An 18823-nucleotide genomic window follows, 5' to 3' on the forward strand; every position below is an offset into this window, starting at 1 on the left:
GGTTAATGCTGGGCAATGTTTTTTGTTTGTGGGGTTTTTTTTGGTTGGTTTGGGTTGGGTTGTTGTAATCTTCGCTGCAGTGCTGTTCTCGCCTCTCTGCTGGGGCTGTTCTCCATTCTCTGCAGCACAGTCCTTTCTCTCTTCTCAGGGGCTCCTCTTGGGCTCTCGACCCACCCCTATTTATTTCAGTTACCTTCACGAGCTACAGCTGCTGCCCAACTAAGGACCCTGCAGCTGCAGCTCATTTGGAGCAACTCAGACTCACACAGATCTTACAATACAACATATATTCAGGCCCCCACCTTTCCCCCCTTTTCTTTTAACAATTATACAATTACAATACACATACAGTCCCAGCTCTCAGGCTGCCACAGCTCTCGGCTGTCTTTAGATACATACATAAAATATATACATATCCCTATACAGTCCCAGCTCTCAGGCTGCCACAGCTCTCGGCTGTCTTTAGATGTTCCAAGGCTCTTTTCTTTAAAGGCCATATTCTTCCAGCTTTCTGCTGCTACAGCTCCTTAATTCAAAGGCCATATTATATTCTACAGTCCCAGCTCTCAGGCTGCCACAGCTCTCAGCTGTTGTAATCTTCGCTGCAGTGTTGTTCTTGCCTCTCTGCTGGGGCTCTTCTCCATTCTCTGCAGCACAGTCCTTCCTCTCTTCTCAGGGGCTCTTCTTGGGCTCTCAACCCACCCCTATTTATTTCAGTTACCTTCATGAGCTACAGCTGCTGGCCAACTAAGGACCCTGCAGCTGCAGCTCGTTTGGAGCAACTCGGACTCACACAGATCTTACAATACAACATATATTCAGGCCCCCACATTGGGTTTTTTTGGTTGCAGTATTTGGTTGCAGACATGAGCGGCTCTCTGTGGAGTCAGTAAGCTTGGCAAGTGTAATTGGCACGGTGCCCGCTGCTGGCATGCCCTTCTCCTTGCCTCTTGGTCAGGTCTTCCAGGCTGATGGGTGCCTCCAGGCAAGGTATCCCTGCTCGTCAGCAGGTAATGCTTTCTCTCTACCCACTTGTCTGTGAATACCCTTGTATATACATTTTAAAACCTCACTATGCTTGAAACAGTTGTCACAGGGTTAAAAAGAGATGTTTCCACATCATTCCTAGGCTTCCTAAGTAGCAGCAGGAGGAGCTGAGGAGAGGGAATATCAAGACATGCTTTGCTTCAATTTGGAGAACTGGAAGTGAGGATGAGACCCAGGCACTGAAGGAGGGTTTGAGTCTTTAAAGTAACACTGGTTTTAGTGACGGTCATTATTGCATTTATTATTTTTCCTATTTTTCCTATTATTATTTTATAGAATACTATTACTTACACTGTTTTTTCACTTCATCTACTTTCTCATCAGCTTTTGCACAGGAGGGGCCTCTGGCTTCTCTTATATACTGGTACAAAGATGATATTTATTTGAAGGGTTTTTGCCTTGTGTTTTGGCAGCTATATCTTATACTCGCATAAGCACAGAAACACAGTTTTCTTTGATGAACATCATTCTTTATGGGAAATTCATTCTTCTTGTAATCCATTCAGATGCAATCAATATGTTAGCACAGGTAAATTTGACACATTAAAAAGAGATTCTCTCAACTACTTCCGGCTATGTTGCATTTTTTCCATTCTCCTCCTGCTGCATTTAAAGGTTAACTGAGGAGTAAAAATTGAAATGGTCAGGTATAGATTTATGTGCTGAATGTATCTGAAATTTATGTTGGAGCATTATTGAAGGGAGAGGGCCAGACATTGTTTAGATATAAATATTGATGACCTTTATAAATACTTATTTTTTCCCTTCATCTGTGAAATCAAGTTGGTATTCCCTGGAAAATGTTCAGGAATGTGTCCTTCCATGAATTCATAAATCCTAACAAATCAGATAGATTCTTGATGCTTACAGAGTGGCTTGTTACCATTAATTCCAGCAAGTAAGTAGATACTTGAAGGACTTCATAAAGAATAGCAAATGTTTCTCTTTATGTTCCTTAGAAGTGAGTTCCATGTTAAATTCTCCTCAGTTACTAGTCCTGGGCATATCCAACACATAGAATGGGTCCAGGCTTCTGATTTGCATTTTGGATTTGAAAAACAACTACTTCTGCCTTCATTTTTTTTTTTATTTAACTATGTAATACAGAATTGAGAGCAGGAGTAAGTCTGAATGCAGAATAATGCTCTGGAGTGTCTTGTAATTAATTTTCAAAAGGAAGTGCATCTGGTATCAAAAGTTCTGGTGTGGAGAGTTTCTGTTAACAAGCAAAAAAAAAAAAAATTGAAAGTTTTGAAGATATTTTCAGTGCTCCTGTGTGCCTGTCTGTGTCTCTGTGTTTGACTTTCTGACTCCCTTGTCTGTCTAGCCTTTATATTTCATTCAAGATCCAGCTGGGATTGGGTATCACAGTACCTTAAGACAAAGTGCATTTCCAGTCTTCCTGCCTTTTCAGAAGAGTCATTTGATAGTTTTTTGTCATCTGAAGTGTTTGGGAAATACTCTTTTGTGCTTTTAATCAGTAACTGTTAGTCAAGAGCATTCTTCTCCACCTTTCCCAATTTAAAATGAACATTGATGTTTCACAGAAGCACAAACCCAAGCAGACTCAGGAGACAGTGAAAAACTTTTGTTAGCTTTTTGTTACACAGTGCTCCACCCAAGGCTATGCAGCAGCAGCAGAGTAACTAAGGATCAGATCTTTCGTGAGGTTTGAGGGGGACTGTTCTGCAGAGTTGAGTGGAGGGGGGGATGAGTGCTAAGTTCTCTGGTGCCCATCAGAATCAGTGAGAGATATGCCAGCAGGCTCTGAGAAGAGGGGCAGTTAATTTTGAAAGGTAGGTATCTCTGAGGGGGCAGAGTCTGGCAAGTAGGAGCAGCTTGTTCAGTAACAGGCTCAGCAGCAGGCTCTGCAGCACACAGCATGCCTCATGCTGCTACCCAGCCAAGACTGGATACTAGGGGTATGACCTTTCCTCACCTTCTCACCAGCATTTTGAGTGAACCTAACTTTTTCTTTGCCAGCATCCAAATTGTGTCAGTCTCTTGAGAAAGTATTTCCTGGTTGTTTTGTGATTTCCTCTAAGAAAATAATAAGTAGAAGTGGGTCACTCCCACAAAGCTTGCACCAGTTCACTGTCACAGGAATCATGGGCTTTATTTTTTTTAAAGCACATCTAATTCACTGTCATTGGGTGAAATCAGTAAAAGCTCACATATATGCAGGCATGCACTGTGACTGTACTTGTGTGTGTGTTCTTCATTTACCACTAACAATATACATCAATACAGAGAATGTTTCTGTGCGTCAGTGATGTCAATGTTTGTTACAGGGCTTGCAAGGGTTTTGCAAGGTGAAGAGAGATGAGAATCTTGACCTCATGTTCAGAACGCTTGATTTATTATTTTATGATATATATTACATTATAACTATGCTAATAGGAATAGAGAGAAAAGTTCTCAGAAGCTTGCTATGCTAAGAATAGAAAAGGAATGAAATAACAAAGTTCTGTGTCCCGGCAGAAAGTGAGAACAGCTCTGCCGTGAGTGGTCAGTAAATCCAAACATCCACAGGAGACCAATCATGGATGCACCTTTTGCATCCCACAGCAGCAGATAACCATTGTTTACATTTTGTTGTTCAGGCCACAGCTTCTCAGAAAGGGGAAAAATCCTAAAGAAAGGATTTTTATGAAAAGATGTTGGTGACAAATGTTTATTAAGGTTAAATGTTTTTCTGATTTTACGGTTTTGGGGTAATTCCCAATACTGTAGCCTAGCAGCCATTGGGACAGAAGGCCTTGCAGGAGGGAAGTTACAGAGTCATTTGCAGCACCGTTCTCCTGACAGGGTGGAGAAATAGGGTCTAGGGAGAAGACTGTGGATGTAATAGTATAACAAAAAAACCCTTAGTTATTAAGGGAGAGAGAGGCTTTGGGAGAATTTGTATTACTATAAAAAATAAATTCTGCCTCTAGAGAGAAGTTAGAAATGGCATGATAGGTTCATGCTTCATGGCTGTCATAAAGGCCTCTTGTTTACATCTTATGCATAGATCATCTAAGTTCCTACTCTGCCCTTTTCCTGGACACATTTATCCATATCTGGACTCCTACCTCTGATGCTATTGCAGTTTGCCTCCCACTGTGTCTGAAGGAGGGTGCCCCAGTTTACAATGGCTCTGATACGGTCCACATTACTCCCTGGACTGTTTTTATAACAGGGCAAGGTGATACAGTCTGACTGAAAATCACTGTTCAGCAGAAGTTGCAGAAGGAAGTTGCAGTGTTTTACCTACAGATCTATCAGCCTTGATTATAGGAAGTACACTACAAACATGCAGACACCAAATATGTGTAAAATTAGGGGCCAGCAAAGATAAAAACTGCCTTGAAATGCCTGGACACCTAATTAATCTTCAGTAGGAAGCTGTCCAACACTGTGCTGAATTTTATTTAGTTCTGCATGAGTGTTTGTTGCTCGAATGAAATAAACCTAATCCCAGCTATTTAAGGAAAAAAAACAAAAAACAAAACAAAACAACTCCCAAAAAAATCCACAAAAACATTTAAGGAGAAAAGGAGACAGACTTTTCCATTAACAGTCAGCTTTGTCATCTTTAACAAATTGGAGGAGAAGGCAATCCTAGTTCAGTTTACTGTATTTATCACTGTGGAGATCACACATTACTGTATAAACTCCTGTACTGATAACCATTGTCTTTATAACAAATGACAACATCCCGTTCTGCTACGTGCATGGCAACAAAATAACAAGTAATGCAAGATAAATATAGAAGAAAGAAAAACTAGTTAAAGATTCAGAAAAGGAGGAGAAAGTCCCATGATTATGTGTATGATTCTAGGTAGAAAAGTAATTTGTTAAACACAGAGTAGGATACAGTTACAAAATTGTCATGATGCTATTTGCATCAGATTGTAATGACCTGATAAATTATAAAAAAAAAATTCAAGCAAGCTAAGAGATTTTTTAGAGACTTCTGGTAACTTGGTAAATCTCAATTGATTTTCCAAGGTAAATGCTGTGTGGTCTGGTGTATGTGTATGGCTGTTAGTCAAATAATGCCTTTCCAGAAATCTGCTGACAAATATGAAGTTTTATAGAATAGGGCAGCCAGTTACTAGAGAGTTTGTATGAGAGTGTTTGTAAATCAGATCAGATAAAATCCTATGTGGATCCCAAGCCCCAGTTCCTAACCGAGTCTGTGAATGGTCCAAAACCCTATCCTGGAGATGAATGCCACAGCTCTGGTCAAGTCCTCAAGGTTTGTGTTCCCTTTGTGCCTGTGGGTAAAACAGCTAGGCAGAGAAGATATATCTAGGACTCCTGTTGGCTGCAGGTTCAATGATAATGATTTGAATCCTTTTTCTTACATTAAATTAAAAGGTTTCTGGCATTTGCAGTTGATTTATTTCTTAGGGCAGGGGGATGCAGCACCATTTACCTGACATGGGTAGGGATTTATTACATTATTAAAGCTGTCAAAATGACAAAATGCTGTATTTTACATGCAGGTATGTTCATTGTCCTTGAAAGTGACAGAAAGGGGCAGAAACATGGTGCCATGTAAAACCACATGAATTTGCAGAGTTGCAGAAATACTAACAGTGAAGAGGCCTGTGCACACTTTATCATAAATGCCATTTGTTTTTTTATTTCCTCTTCTTGTTTTACAGAAAGAGATGACAACCAGGATGTGTCACTAAAAACTACCCACTGAACAAAAGCAAAGTCCAATTTCCTTCTTACTGCAGGGTTCAAGAATATGACAGCCCTCATGGACTGAGCCTGCTTGATCATCCCTGAAAGCAGCAAAGTTGGGAGCCACAGTTACTGTCACAAATGCTTCTCTCCAGTGTCAATGTTGTTAACCCTAAATATGCTGCTAGGAACCTCAGCTGAGAACATGGATTATTGAGAAAAAGAATTATATCAGTTCTAACTCCTTTATCAGGGATAAGAACCTCTTCAGCCACAGACAATAGCAGACAGTGCCCCTGCTGCTAAAGCTTTACTGAAATTCAGATCCTTGGCTGACCTCCAGACTAGTTGTTTCGAAAAGAAATCTGCAATTTTGCTTTCTTTTTATTTTGTCTCTTGGTATGCGCTTTCTTTCCTAACTGCAGCAGACTATTAAGAGGTTCTGGAATGAAAGAACACTTAGCCTTTAATGCCCCCTACGCTGCTCCAGGCCACCCAAAGCTTGGCCACCATTCCCAAATGCTATCAAGCCTTGTGTTTCCAGGAAGACAGCCATGTCCTTCAGCTGAACAGAGTATGCTTCATTGTGATTCATAATTTAATGACAATGGAAGGATTTCTGATTTCAAATACATGAACAGGGATCCAAATATAGCTCTGCAGTGCTGGGGTATTTTCCTTGAATTCATGCTGTGACTGACAGCAAATGTTCTCAGTATCTCTATATTACATTAAAAAAAACCAGCTACAGTCATCATTTTCCTGAAGTACCCAATGAAGTACACCAATCTGTCGTGTAATTTCATATCCTTTTATCCCCTTAGGAAAATGATCCTTCTCAATCACCCTAAAATTTCATCTTTTCAGAGAAAAATGAATTTATTGGGGTAACTTGCAGGAAGATACAGTAAAGATGAGTAGTAAAAAAGGTTAGAGCAGGAGGACTAATTGAAGGCCCCTGTTGCAGCTGAACAGTGCCCAGTAATGTGACTTGCTTTATACATTGGGCTAACACAATACATTTTTCCAGAACTTAATTCTGGAAAATGAACACATGTATGGATAGTCTAGAACTACCCATTGCAGCAAATCAAATCTTCTATGCCAAATATGCCCGGAGGAGGGTTTCTTCTGAAAAAAAAATTTAAAAATGAAAGTGATACAGAATATCACAAGAGAAATACTTCTGAATAAATGGGAATCAAGTGGAACACATCTGTGTATTCTGTGCCTTCTAATGAATTTTGCACACTAGTGTTATTGTGAAAAGTTACTTTTTCCTGGGTGAGTGCTGAACCATGTTGCTGCCTTCTCCTCGAATAAGTTTAGGTATGTTTGCATCTTCTGAGACAGAAACAGAAGAAAATCTCATGGAGTATCCAGTGATTGGAACATTTGAAATAGAGCGGTAGCAGACACTAAAGAAGAACAGCAAATATTTTCTAGCTCAATGTTGTAGCACATGATGATTTATTTACCTGCTTGTTTAAATCAGGGCTTGTAAAATTCTTGCTGGGAAAAAGTGCTTTTGTCTGTGAACATTTGGTATACCTATGATGGGAGCTTTTCTGCATCTCTAGAACTACATAAGCAGCATTATCCTTTGCTTTCAAGGGGATGGACCTAAGTGTTCTTACCTCCTTTGGCAGTCTTTGCAATCAGGTTAATTCTCTGGGGATTGGAATGCACACACAGATTATTTCTGTTCTGCTGGCACTTCTGCAGGACATAACTAGCTTCTGGAATTCATTGCCACAGCTACTCTTGAGTTTGCCTCATTTTAAAGATGAAAAATATAATTCTTTGGGGTGGTTCATGTAGCTGGCAACTGCCAGGAATTACAACTTCCAATTGTTTATAAAGGGTGTTTTGAACTCCTGCAAAGTGCCTGGGCTGTGGCACTCTTTGAGATGAAGCTGTAGCTGATGCAGTGCACTTGAATTTCACTGCCACCATGGACAGTTGCCATGTGGTGCTCTCAGTCTGGGCAACACTATATTTAAAAGATTAACATAAAGATGCAAAGGTGTGGAATTTAGCGCTATACAAAGCCAAAGTCACTATACAAAGTCACTTTACAAATGGAAAAACATGGGGTTTTATGCATAATTTAGTCTTCATTTTATTACATTACTTACCACATGTTGTTTTGAGACTGTTCACTGCAGCTGAGTCAGAAGATTAGGCTGAGAAAAAAATTACTTGAGAAAAAATTCAATTACCTTTTTGTGAATGCATGCATTTTTTTGAATGCAAAACTTATCAGTTGGAAGTGTTTTCCTCTTTTTTTAACTGGGTTTTTTCCCCACAAACCCCTATGTTTAATTTTCTGGTAGGGCACACTGTATGAAGTAAAAGAGTGAAATGCAGGGTTGAACTCTAGAGGATTTGTGTTTGACCTGGCCAAAATCCCTGTAATGGTAAAAGCCCATTATTACGCAGGAAATGAACCAGCTGGAAAGGAGGGAAAAGTGTACTTGTTTTGGTTGCTTATTCTGCTAGGAAGAACATGGAGTTCCCTTCCTCCACCTGACAAGGTGTGGCCTTCTGCTGAGTAGTTCCCAACAGGTACTCTTGCTTCTGCAGCACACCCAGCGAGCCACCACCTGGCCATCACATGCCACAGGCCATCTCTCCTGTTCCACTCTGTGGTAGCTGACAAGCAAATACAAATGTCTGGAATGTGGCATCACTAGGTAAAAGTATCATTTTACCCCTTCCCATAGTGAGAGAAAAGCAGCTTCCTCTTGAATCTTCTGATTAAGTATTCCAGCTTCATCAGTAATTTGCTCAGGGCCACAAACAGACAGAACCGTGTTTCGCTTGTTAATGCTTTTTCTACCTGATCTTATTATTACATATGTTTCTAATAATGCCAGCATTCCACATTGTTCTGGGATTGGGGATGGTGGGGGAAGGAGAGAGAAAAAAGAGCTTATTGTTTGGATTTTTTGTTTTGTTGTGGTTTTTTAATCATTTTTCTAGTTCTTCAGTCAGGTTTTGTTTTTCTTACATATTCTTTTCCTTGATACTTACCTTTAAAGATGCTGTTGTGTTAAGCTTCAAGGCACTTCATAGTGACTTTATAGAGAAATCATTTCAACTGATAGAAACTCAGCAATACTCTGAAGTAATGAAAGGCTGTGAAAGGATCCTATGACACCAAACTTTACTTCAGTTGTTAAAGACTTGAGAACTTTCATTGACTGTCTCTCTAATAATAGATTTTGTAATGAACTTCTGGTTTGTGTTAACATAGATTAATGACAACTGTGATGCAAAACAAATCTGAACATAACCTCCCTTAGGTTTTATGAACAATGGAGTCCCAGAGTCTTTTAAAGGGTGGGGTTTTTTACTAATCCACAACAGCAAAATTGATGATTTTTATCAGATTTGAGAGAAGCTGGAGACTTATGAAACTTACTAGTTTTCTCCAAGAACTCAGGCTCTAAAGCAGCAAAACATACATCAGGCAAGTTGACTCTCCTGATGAATGGATTCATTAAGAACAAGGCAGGGAAAGAGAGGAAAACAGATAAGGTGAAACTCTACAGGGACCTACAGACAACAGCTCAAGATGTGCAGAAACTTAATGGGTGAACATTGTCCTCAGTGATCACAAATTCCTTGTCTGTGGAGAGAATACAGAGAATGATGCTCTTTGTAGTTGGGAAGCCACTCTTGTCAAGTGTCTATTAACAGATTAAAAGGACTTTAAGCACCTTTGGGTTAAATGAATTACATATTTTGGAGATGTCTCACAAAAAGCTACTCCTTCCTGTTGCTTTTTACCTTCTCTGCATGTTCTTGAGGTTTCTCATTTTCTGGATGGGAGGTCTCAGAGCCAGCCTTCAGCCTTTCACTGTTTCTTTTGCTTCCCCAAGGACATTGCTGTTACAAAAAGTAGCTTTCTCACCTGCTTCCGTGCCTCTAGAAGGGCTACTTCTCACCTATGCCCTCTGAAGAGAGACCATCAAGAGATGGCTGTTTACCATCTCTTCAGAAGAATAAAAGCAAGAACAGGAGGTTCCTGCAAGAGCAGCAAAACAATAGTCACTACATGTAAAATAGAAATATGATTGCTATAGTAAAGCATGCTCTATGGGCTTTAGAAAGGGGATAACACTGGGGCATCCAGTATAGTGGTCAGATATTTCTTCCTACCTGTTGGAAGAAATTTTTAATAAAAGACATTTTTAATAATTATGGAGCATATTCCAAAGGCAAAAGCAAGCCAAATCAGCACTAAGAACCTGGTGATGGTGTACATTTAAATAAAAAGTTATCAAAGTTGATTTTTTTATGTGTCCTATGCTAAATAGGCAGTGATTTCCAAGGTTTAGCCAAATATGTTAGAGCTCTTAAGGTAGTTTCTGTTCTGGGTTTTAATAAGTTTTCCTGTTTTAAAGATAGATATAATTAATATAATTAAAATTTATAATAATTTTCTCACAAAGAAAAAAGTAAGTTACTTGTCCAGTCTAATACATGTGTGTCTGTGTTTGTGCATGTGCGTGTATATATACACATATCTTTGTGTGTTTGGGGATATGGATGTGGAAGCATCAGCATATGCACGTGTACACTCCCTGCTCCTTCCCATAAAATACTTTTTTTTAAATTTTGGTAATTTTTTAGGGGAATGCATCTTTCTGAGAAATAAGTGGTTGATTCCTTTTCTTCCTCCATGCATCAGCTCTGTGTGGTGTGTTAAGTTTTTTTAATGCTGTCACATTTGTCTTGGACTTTTTTAGTTGTTATTAAATAATTGTTCGACTGTATGGGAAGAGAGACCAACATTAACTGTTGTAGTCATTAAAAGAAAAGGAAAGTTTACTTTTCAAACCAATCATAATGGATGAAGCAATGGAATACAAATATAAATAAAATAAACATAACAGTGCAGAAATGTTGTGGAGTTATTTGCCTTCTAACACTTCAGCAAGAAAAATGCATGTGGTTTTCATACCACAGAGCAGAATTTTCTGGCAGGCTCCCTGGATGCAGAGGTGAGTGAGACCCATCACTGCCAATGCACCAGCTTCACAGACCTCCTGTCACCAATGTGATACCAAGAAAAACTTAACAAATGTCATGCTGATACAACTGGCCAGCCTCTCACCAACACTGTGGCATCCAGCAAAGCATGTGAGTAGCTGTTCCTCAGCTAAGCTGGCCTGCTCATTTTTCCTGTCAAATATTTGAGCTTGGGTAACTCATGGGCTTCATCATGTCCTTTACCTGAGTCCTGGTGAGACACTCCAAGGAGCCTCCACGCATGACGGGTAAGTGGCACCAAGCCAGTTACTGGCAAAGTTTTGTCTCCTAAAAACAAAACTCAAGAGCCTCAATTAGAATTTGGCTGCCACAGAGGGAAAAGAGCTCTAACAGGGCAATAGAAACTGTCTCCAGCACATGGACTGGGGCACTCACAGCATTGTTCTCTTTGTCCTCATTCCTAAAGCACCAACAAGCACATACATTTATGTGCATAATTACATGTTGAAATTACTGTACCTAAATACATGTCAGGTACGGAGCTTGAGGGGAGCAGCAGCATTGGGGTTAAGAATGGCACAGTAGAGACAACACCCAGTAGGAGAGCTGGACTCTCTCTGGCATGGGGAGGATCTGAAGATTACAGATGTTGAGACTAATGGAGTATCTGGTAAACAGCTGCTGAGGGAAGCTGAGGAAGTTGGCAAGCTGAAAGAAGCCCAATGGCAAGAGTAGCAGGAGATTTTGCAGGGTATCAAGTGCACCTCTGTACACCAGAGGGCTGTGCCACCATTCAGAGGGCTCTCAAAAGTTTGTAGAAAAATGCCAAGAGAAGGTTCATGAAGGGAGTTGAATAAAGAGAAGTGGGAAGTCCTGCAATTGCAAGCTCAGCCTGTATATGCAAGTCACCCTGCTGAAAAACAGTTTGGCAGGGAAGGACCCAGGGCCCCAAGCTCACCACAACCCAGTAATCTGCCCTCATGACAAATATGTCAAATAGCCTTCTGGACTGCATTAAGAAGAGTGTTACCAGCAGTTCAAGAGCTGATCTTTCCTCTGTGATTAGCCCTGGTGAGACATGCCTGGAGTGTTAGTCCACTCCTGGATGCATCAATGCAAGAGACAGTACAGACTGGAGGAATGTAGAACAGGGCCACAAGCATGATGAACAAGGGCATCTCTCACACAAGGGGAAGCTGAAAGAGATGGGACTGTTTATCCTGTAGAAGCCCAGTGGGGAATGTTATCCCTATATATAAACATTTAAAGAGGTGAGTGAAGAAAACAATCAGAGGTTTCTCAGTGGCATCCAATGAAACAAAGTACAGGAAGCTTGTGTTAAACATGTTTTCATGTTAAACATTGTTGTAGATGATCAAATCGAGAGCCAAATTTATAAGAAAATTTAGCAGTGATTTATTAGATTGTCAGCGAAACAGAATTTCGATCGGCAAAAAACCACCACAGCCAAGGCAGTGCCGAGCCCGGGATCGGCGCTGGGTGAACACACGGACCTGACCCCGAGTGTCAGAGTGTCCCTTGTTCACACGTGCCGCTTTGCGCAGGGAGCTTTTATACAGTTCATTCCGCCTGAGGCAGAGATGACCGAATGCTCCTTTGTGTCCCTTCACGTGCAGAACTAGGGCCATACATGTGCAGAGTTAGACAAAAGTCCAATCCAGGTGTCTGGATGTTGTCAGAGCACTCCAGAGAAGTCGGCATTCACATGGGAGAAGTTGGCATTCACATGTAACAGGGTGGCACCCGGTGATCACCATAGTAGATGCAATCTTCGAGGTGCGAAATCACTCTTGAGTGGTCCTGGCATTCCAGGGAAGTCAGTGATCATTGCTCAGGAAGGTTCCTTTCTTGCATTAAAGGACCTGATACTATCTTAATGTCTGGGAACTGGATGAATAAGACTCTGCCCAGCTGGGGTAGTCAAAAGACATAGCTTGGATCTTATAATATTTTGTACATTAATAGCATGAATTATCTCTACCATACACTACAAACATGAAAAACCTGTTCAAAGTGACCTTGCTCTGAAGGTGGCATTGGACTAGGGACTGCTAGCAGTGCCTCCAGTCCAGTGGTGTGGTGGGCCTGCTACCACAGCAGCCTATCTAGGCTGTCCAGCAGTGAAGAGGCTCTTCAGTGTGCTGTTGACAATCGCCTTGTCAAGGCCAGAAGAGACCTTCCCCTGTCAGGGGAAATCACAGCAAGAAACTCTCATATAGAATGTTGTTGCATGCCTTCCTATCCTGATTCCATACAGCAGCGAAAGCTGAGCAGCAAGAGGAAGGCACCTCCCTGCATCAGCCAAGAAGTGAAGGAGTGGGGCAGAAGTGACACTGGCTATTGCAGCCCACATGCCTTGCTGCACCATAAAAGTTGTCTCAGCTATGCATTACCACCATAAATGGGACAATTTTTTCCCTGCTGCTGCTCAATATGATGGCAAAGCAGGATCCAGCCTCCTTTTCTATTCCAAACTGCTCTTCACAGTCCTTGGAGAGAGCCTAAAATAAAAGTGGGGCAAACCTAGCATGTGATGGGGTGAAAAACAAGCAGATCTTCCTGATTTAAAAAAAAAAATTACATCTGACACAGAACAGAATATGTTCATGGTTTGAAACCTTAGATTGTGTTTAATGTAATGGCAATTAAAGCAGTTAAAGTAAATTTACAGGTCATCTGAAGGTGTCATCCACCTGATGCATGCATTTTGGAAAGTGGAGCCTTTCTGGCAGAGTAAAACCCAACATTACTTACACCCTTAAAAGCCACACGGTAGGTAATTGCTAACCATTCAGGAATAAATATGGCACAAAGAGTAGCAGTAGTTAGGAGGAGAAGAGCATGAACAGTAGGGCTCTCTTGGTATAATCACATTCTATCCACTGAAAAGTGAAAACAACAACCACAAAAGCATAAAACCAAAACCCGAATAGTTATGAAATTTGGCATTTATAACCTATCAACTGCGTCAAAGAGTACTCCTAGAGCATCATAAAATCTTGTCAGGCTAGTCAGCTCTGCAAATCAGGACACTGGGGTTTTTTTGGTTCAGTGTAAAGCATGTTTCATGTTCCTTTCTGACTTGCAATGGGCAACAGCCACCAGCTCATGCACTGGAAAGGTCTCATAGCAAGAGACTGGCTTCTAAAAAGGGACATCACTTTCACCAAACGAAGGACAGCTCTTGCTGAAAACACCTAGCCTTGTGTGGATGGAGCAGCAAAACATCAAAATGGCTGGGAACAAACTGAACAAAGCTGCATCCATTATTGTGGTGGTCTCTGTCTCAGCAGTGTTGTCCTTTTAGAGAAATCGTCAATTTGTTTTCTACACACTGGCATCAATGTTCATTAGTAAAAACAGAATCACTGGATGCAGTGATAGTTACAGAATTCTAGCCCAGGTTTGGAAAACCTTCTGAGTTTGCAGATAGGCCTAAGGTCTAAAGTCAGCTTTACGTGATTATCCAAGCCTTGTCTCACCTTGCTGTGCTGGAGTGCACTTCACTCATAGTCTCTGTCTTTCAGACATGATAAAGTGTGAAGGGACAAATGATATTTACTAGTTGAAAAACTCTTTACACCCGCAAAATCCTAATAATCCAATATACTGCATTTGTCCGTCTCAAACAGGGTGGTATGTAATACCTAAATGGGACCTAAAATTTTTCTCAAAGGCTTTTAGTGATAGGACAAGGAATAAAGGCTTTAAACCGAAATAAGGCAGATCTATGAGCTCTCTGAGCTCTCTGAGCAGTGGAACAGGTTGCCCAAGGTGCTGGTCAAGGAGAGTGGATGGAGCTCTGAGCAACCTGCTCTAGAGGGAGGTGACCCTGCCCATGGCAGGGGCGGTGGCACTAGGTGCCATTTACAGTTCCTTCCAATAAAAACCACTATATAGTTCTATGACTTTGTCAATCAATTCATGAGGGAGTGCATGTGCCTGGGAAGGAGAGCTAATTTCCTTAAATAACAGGTCTCACTGACAGGACACGCTTCATTAGGCAATCCTGCGCTAGATTTTCCTAGCAGAAAAAAAAAAAACAGTATGAAAACCAGAAAATTGCACAAAGAATACTGTTTTGTTTTAGTAGTGGTGTTTGAAATGCATTGATCAAACAATCTGCTGATCATTTTCTTCTAAGATGATCATCCATGGCAATGAAATCAGACTTGCCCAGTCTGTGTTTCTGCCTCAGAGTTACTTGGACATGACATTTAGTTATAAAAATGGGAAGAAGGTTGAACTGAAGGAAGAGTCTGAGCTGACTCAAAAGAAATCAACTTTTAGAATCACCAGTGCATGATCCTGAGTTTTGTGATGTATGTCTGACCCTCAAAATGTCTGTTCCAAATAACACACCAAAAATTGAATTTTACTGGTAGATGAATGTCAAGTGTCTGCCAGGGTTTCTATCTCAAACCACCTGAATGTTCCTGAGAATGGAATGAGCAGGAACTGTGATAAATCACTGCCTTAGTTTGACATAGCATTTTGTTGCTATTAGCCAGCATTTCATGAGCTGATTTCATTCAATGGGCCTACATTAATCATTCTTTATACCAGCCCATTGGAAAAAAACGATTCCAAAATACAAAATACAGCAGAGAAAAAAAAGAGCAAAACAACTAAAGAAGTTGATGGACTTACTTTGCAGGCCTCGAGTGTGATGTTGAAGGCCAGCCTGTACTGCTGTTGTTTCTGACATTGCCCTTTCACGTGCTGGGAATAAAAATGTCTTTAGTTTGTTACTTCTAATTTGTGAGCTCCTGCATTTCCACAGGTTGTCATTATCCAAACTGATCTCTGAAAATTTATCAAACTACTGTAATGGGAACATAATGAAACTCAAAACTCACACCTGATATCAAACTCATGGCAGAAAAATTGACCTCTACAAAAGCAAGTGTTATAAAAACCTTCTTAGAGCCGTTCATTCATTCAATGACTGGAATGACAAACGGGACTGTATTCTGCTGCCATTTCCTGTTCTTTGGAGGCGGTTTTGCAGGATTCAAGGTGGACTTAATGCATTCATTCAAAACAGTTACTCTGACAGGCTGGCTATTTCCTGCATCTGTGGCACAGCCAAAGGCTCATTATTTGATCCAGCCCAGTTATGAGACGTGTTCAGAGGGATGAAATAAACTTCCCTGAGGGGAACCAATCTGATTTTTATTTTTGTCTCAATGCATGGTACACATGAGGCAAACGATTCCTATAAGGGCTGTACACGTGGTGACAGCCCTGTCCCCTGGCAGCCGATCAGGGCAGAAAAAACTTCCACGATCGGGCTGCAAGAGAGCCAGCCACAGGTAGATGCCAGGGTGCCCACAAAGGAAGCCTCCCAAAAACGCCTATGAAGCCGGGCTGTGGCAGAAACCTTAGCACATTGAAGCAAATAGCTGCGACACCACGCCAGCCATTTTTGCTTCCTGTTTCTAGGAGGGATCAGAGGGTCACTGCGAGGGTTATCTTGGCCTTTCTCCCCACATCCCCTTTTTTTCCCCTCGTGGTCCTGCTTCCCTACCCATACCTGCTTTGCCCTGCTTCATCTTTTCCACGAACCAGCTCAGCACAGGGACAACCTCGTGCTCCACTGCTTCCCCAGAAGAGCGGCTGCGGCCAGCTGCCCAGCCCAGCCCGGCCCAGCGCAGCCCGGCCCAGCACAGCCCGGCCTGGCACAGCCCGGCCCGCCACCGGTTCCCACGCTGCCCGCTGCACGGCCTGCCGCAGCACTGGGTCACAGCGACCTGACTGTGGCCGCCAAGGGCACCACAGCCGCAGCTCCACCATCGCCGCCACCTGCTCTTAGATACTCCTGCAGCTATGGTGCCCGTACCTGAAATAAACAGGGCAGGAAACTTTTTCTCCTTTTAATGCCTCTATTAAAAGTGATCAGCTCAGGATTGGGCAGTTCCACGGATCCGGAATCTCCGTCGTTTCTCCCAGGGTGAAGAAGAAGGGGAGGATATGCGCAGCTTTGTCCACTAGGGGCAGAGCTGGAGGTCAGGTCCTCGTGGGAGTCTTTAGGCCGTGGTGATGCCTTGACTTCGCCTTCACAGCCTCGCCCCGCTTCAGGGTCCCGACGTCTCCTGTGGTCAGGGTGAGAGGTCACAAAGGTGTTCAGCATCTCTGCAGGCTCAGCACTCTGTTCCTCACGTCCAGACATCACTCTAATCTCTCAACTCTATGTTGGCTCATTGTTTTGGGAGTCTTTTTTAACAAGCTAGAAGCAGTAGCTTCTCATGGCATGCTGGTCTTGGGGTTATTTTGCATGTCTCCCCCTCTCCTAAGTCTCTCCTCCTCACTGTTTGGGGAGGTCCCCACCCTTCACAGTCCCAGAGAAGAGGCAGTAACTCCGCCCCAGCTAGGGCTTTTACTGAAACAAAAACAACTATTAACGACAACGACCCATAATTATCATAACACACAAGCAGCACCCCAGCAGCAACAGTGGTAACCTTTTTCTCACAAAAAAAGTTGGCAGATTTTTGTTTGCAACACTACCGACCCGGGAACCCGCAGCTCTCTCTAGGAGCGCACCCATAGCCACGGCAGCCCGTCCGTCGCCTGTGGAAGAGACGCACAGACCGCTGCTGCTCGAAAATGGTGCCCCGCCCGCCACAGACACACCGCGGCTGGCAGTGTGCGTGCTCCGTCTGCCCTGCCAGCGCTGACAGAGCGTTCTTATGGTAACGCCGTCCCTCTCTTCTGTTTCTTTCTCTATCCCTCTCTTTTTCCCTCTGCTCCTTTTTCCATCTTTTTTTTAGTAGAAACACTTACCTTTTTGCATCAATAAACGGTTCTCGAGATATAATATTGCTGCATTTGCGGTTTATTTTCATCTGAGAAATCTGCCACAAAGAATCCTCCCCGCTTCCCCTTTTATACTGCAGCAGGACATTCTCCCTTTCTCGGAGAGGAAGATGTACAAAGCAGAGAAACCCACAGTACAAGTGAGTGAATGAGAAAGGTCTTTGTTTGAACCTATAAAAGACAACAAACAGAGGGTATTTTACTTTTCCTTGTGAAAGGTCTGGAAACCGTTACAGGTTAAATATTTTCAAGTCCAAACACTGAAACAGTAATTTCTTTTTTTTTTTACTCTTCTAGTACCTATGTGAAAGTAAAAATATCAGCTGTTGCCCATGTACTTTTATATTTAAACAAAGGAAAACAAGACTGTCTCTTCTATACAGACTTTAAGCTCTTCAGATTGGTTTCTTTTTTTTTTTTTGCTTGGTTGGGTGGATGGGTCATTGGTTGGATTGCTTGGTGTTTGGTTTGGTTTTCTTTTGGTTTTTTTAAGCATCTCTGCTACTCTGCCTTAGGCTTTTTGTCCTAAGTCTAGCAGGAGGGAAAAAAATAAATCAGGAAATGTCCAAATCCTTTTGTCTTGTTCTCTTTGTTGGCTAAAGTTACTAAACCTTTTTCTTAGAAGTCAAACCCAAGTGCATAAAAGTGAATTGCTAAAAATCTGTTCAGAGTAAAGCTGTGGCAAGGAATCATCATGTTAGAAATGGCATTAGAACTCCATTCTTTAAGGAATACACTACGTATATTTTTAGTTATGAGATGGGAAAATCTGTGTTTTCTTTCCAAGTGGAATGCAACATACTCCATTTGCTAGCTTTAACTAAAAAGCTAATTCTGTAATTAATGGACAGAAATAAATTCATGAAGAGAAATTAGTTTCTAGACTACTATGAAGTGCCTCATATTTTATTCTGTTCTGGAGTTAATTCTTTCTTTGCTTTTTGGGGGTGTTGTTAGGGATTTTGTGTGTGTTTTTGTGGGCATTTTTTATTAGTAACAGCCTCCTCTGGCACTTTGTTTGGGAAAAACCAAGAAAAGAAATCATAGAAAATGATGTAATAGAAAATCTAAGGGCAGGTGGTATTGGCTCTGGTACACTCAACTGGTTCCCTCCTGGAGCACTTAATGAGGGCAAAGAGGGGAGGAGATAATCCTAAATAGAATACATGTTTATGTGTGGAACATAAAGCATTTTCAAAGACCAGACAGGAAATTAGCAGGATAGATCTCATTAACTTTGCTCCTCTAGCAATGA

The 18823-nt window shown here is 41.7% G+C and overlaps 1 protein-coding gene and 1 long non-coding RNA gene across 5 annotated transcripts in view; one reads left to right on the top strand and one right to left on the bottom strand.

The window, feature by feature from the left end:
- LOC102064703 (MOB kinase activator 3B) overlaps positions 1-10628 on the top strand; it is an 87593-nt gene extending 76965 nt beyond the window's left edge. For both annotated transcript variants that reach the window (XM_074533915.1, XM_074533916.1), the window contains exon 5: positions 5703-10628. In XM_074533915.1, the coding sequence (XP_074390016.1) occupies positions 5703-5732 (30 nt within the window). In that variant the 3' untranslated portion in view covers positions 5733-10628. The remainder of the gene's footprint in view (positions 1-5702) is intronic.
- A 4194-nt stretch (positions 10629-14822) lies between these two features.
- LOC141727650 (uncharacterized) overlaps positions 14823-18823 on the bottom strand; it is a 31661-nt gene continuing 27660 nt past the window's right edge. Inside the window, exons 2-3 of one of the 3 annotated variants that reach the window (XR_012578638.1) lie at positions 17536-17739; positions 14823-16844 (exon numbers count right to left, since the gene is read on the bottom strand). This is a non-coding gene — a long non-coding RNA (uncharacterized LOC141727650). The remainder of the gene's footprint in view (positions 16845-17535; positions 17740-18823) is intronic. The other 2 variants (XR_012578639.1, XR_012578640.1) reach the window with 2 other exon arrangements.

The sequence above is a fragment of the Zonotrichia albicollis genome, unplaced genomic scaffold, assembly GCF_047830755.1.
Source record: "Zonotrichia albicollis isolate bZonAlb1 unplaced genomic scaffold, bZonAlb1.hap1 Scaffold_150, whole genome shotgun sequence".
Lineage (NCBI taxonomy): Eukaryota > Metazoa > Chordata > Aves > Passeriformes > Passerellidae > Zonotrichia > Zonotrichia albicollis.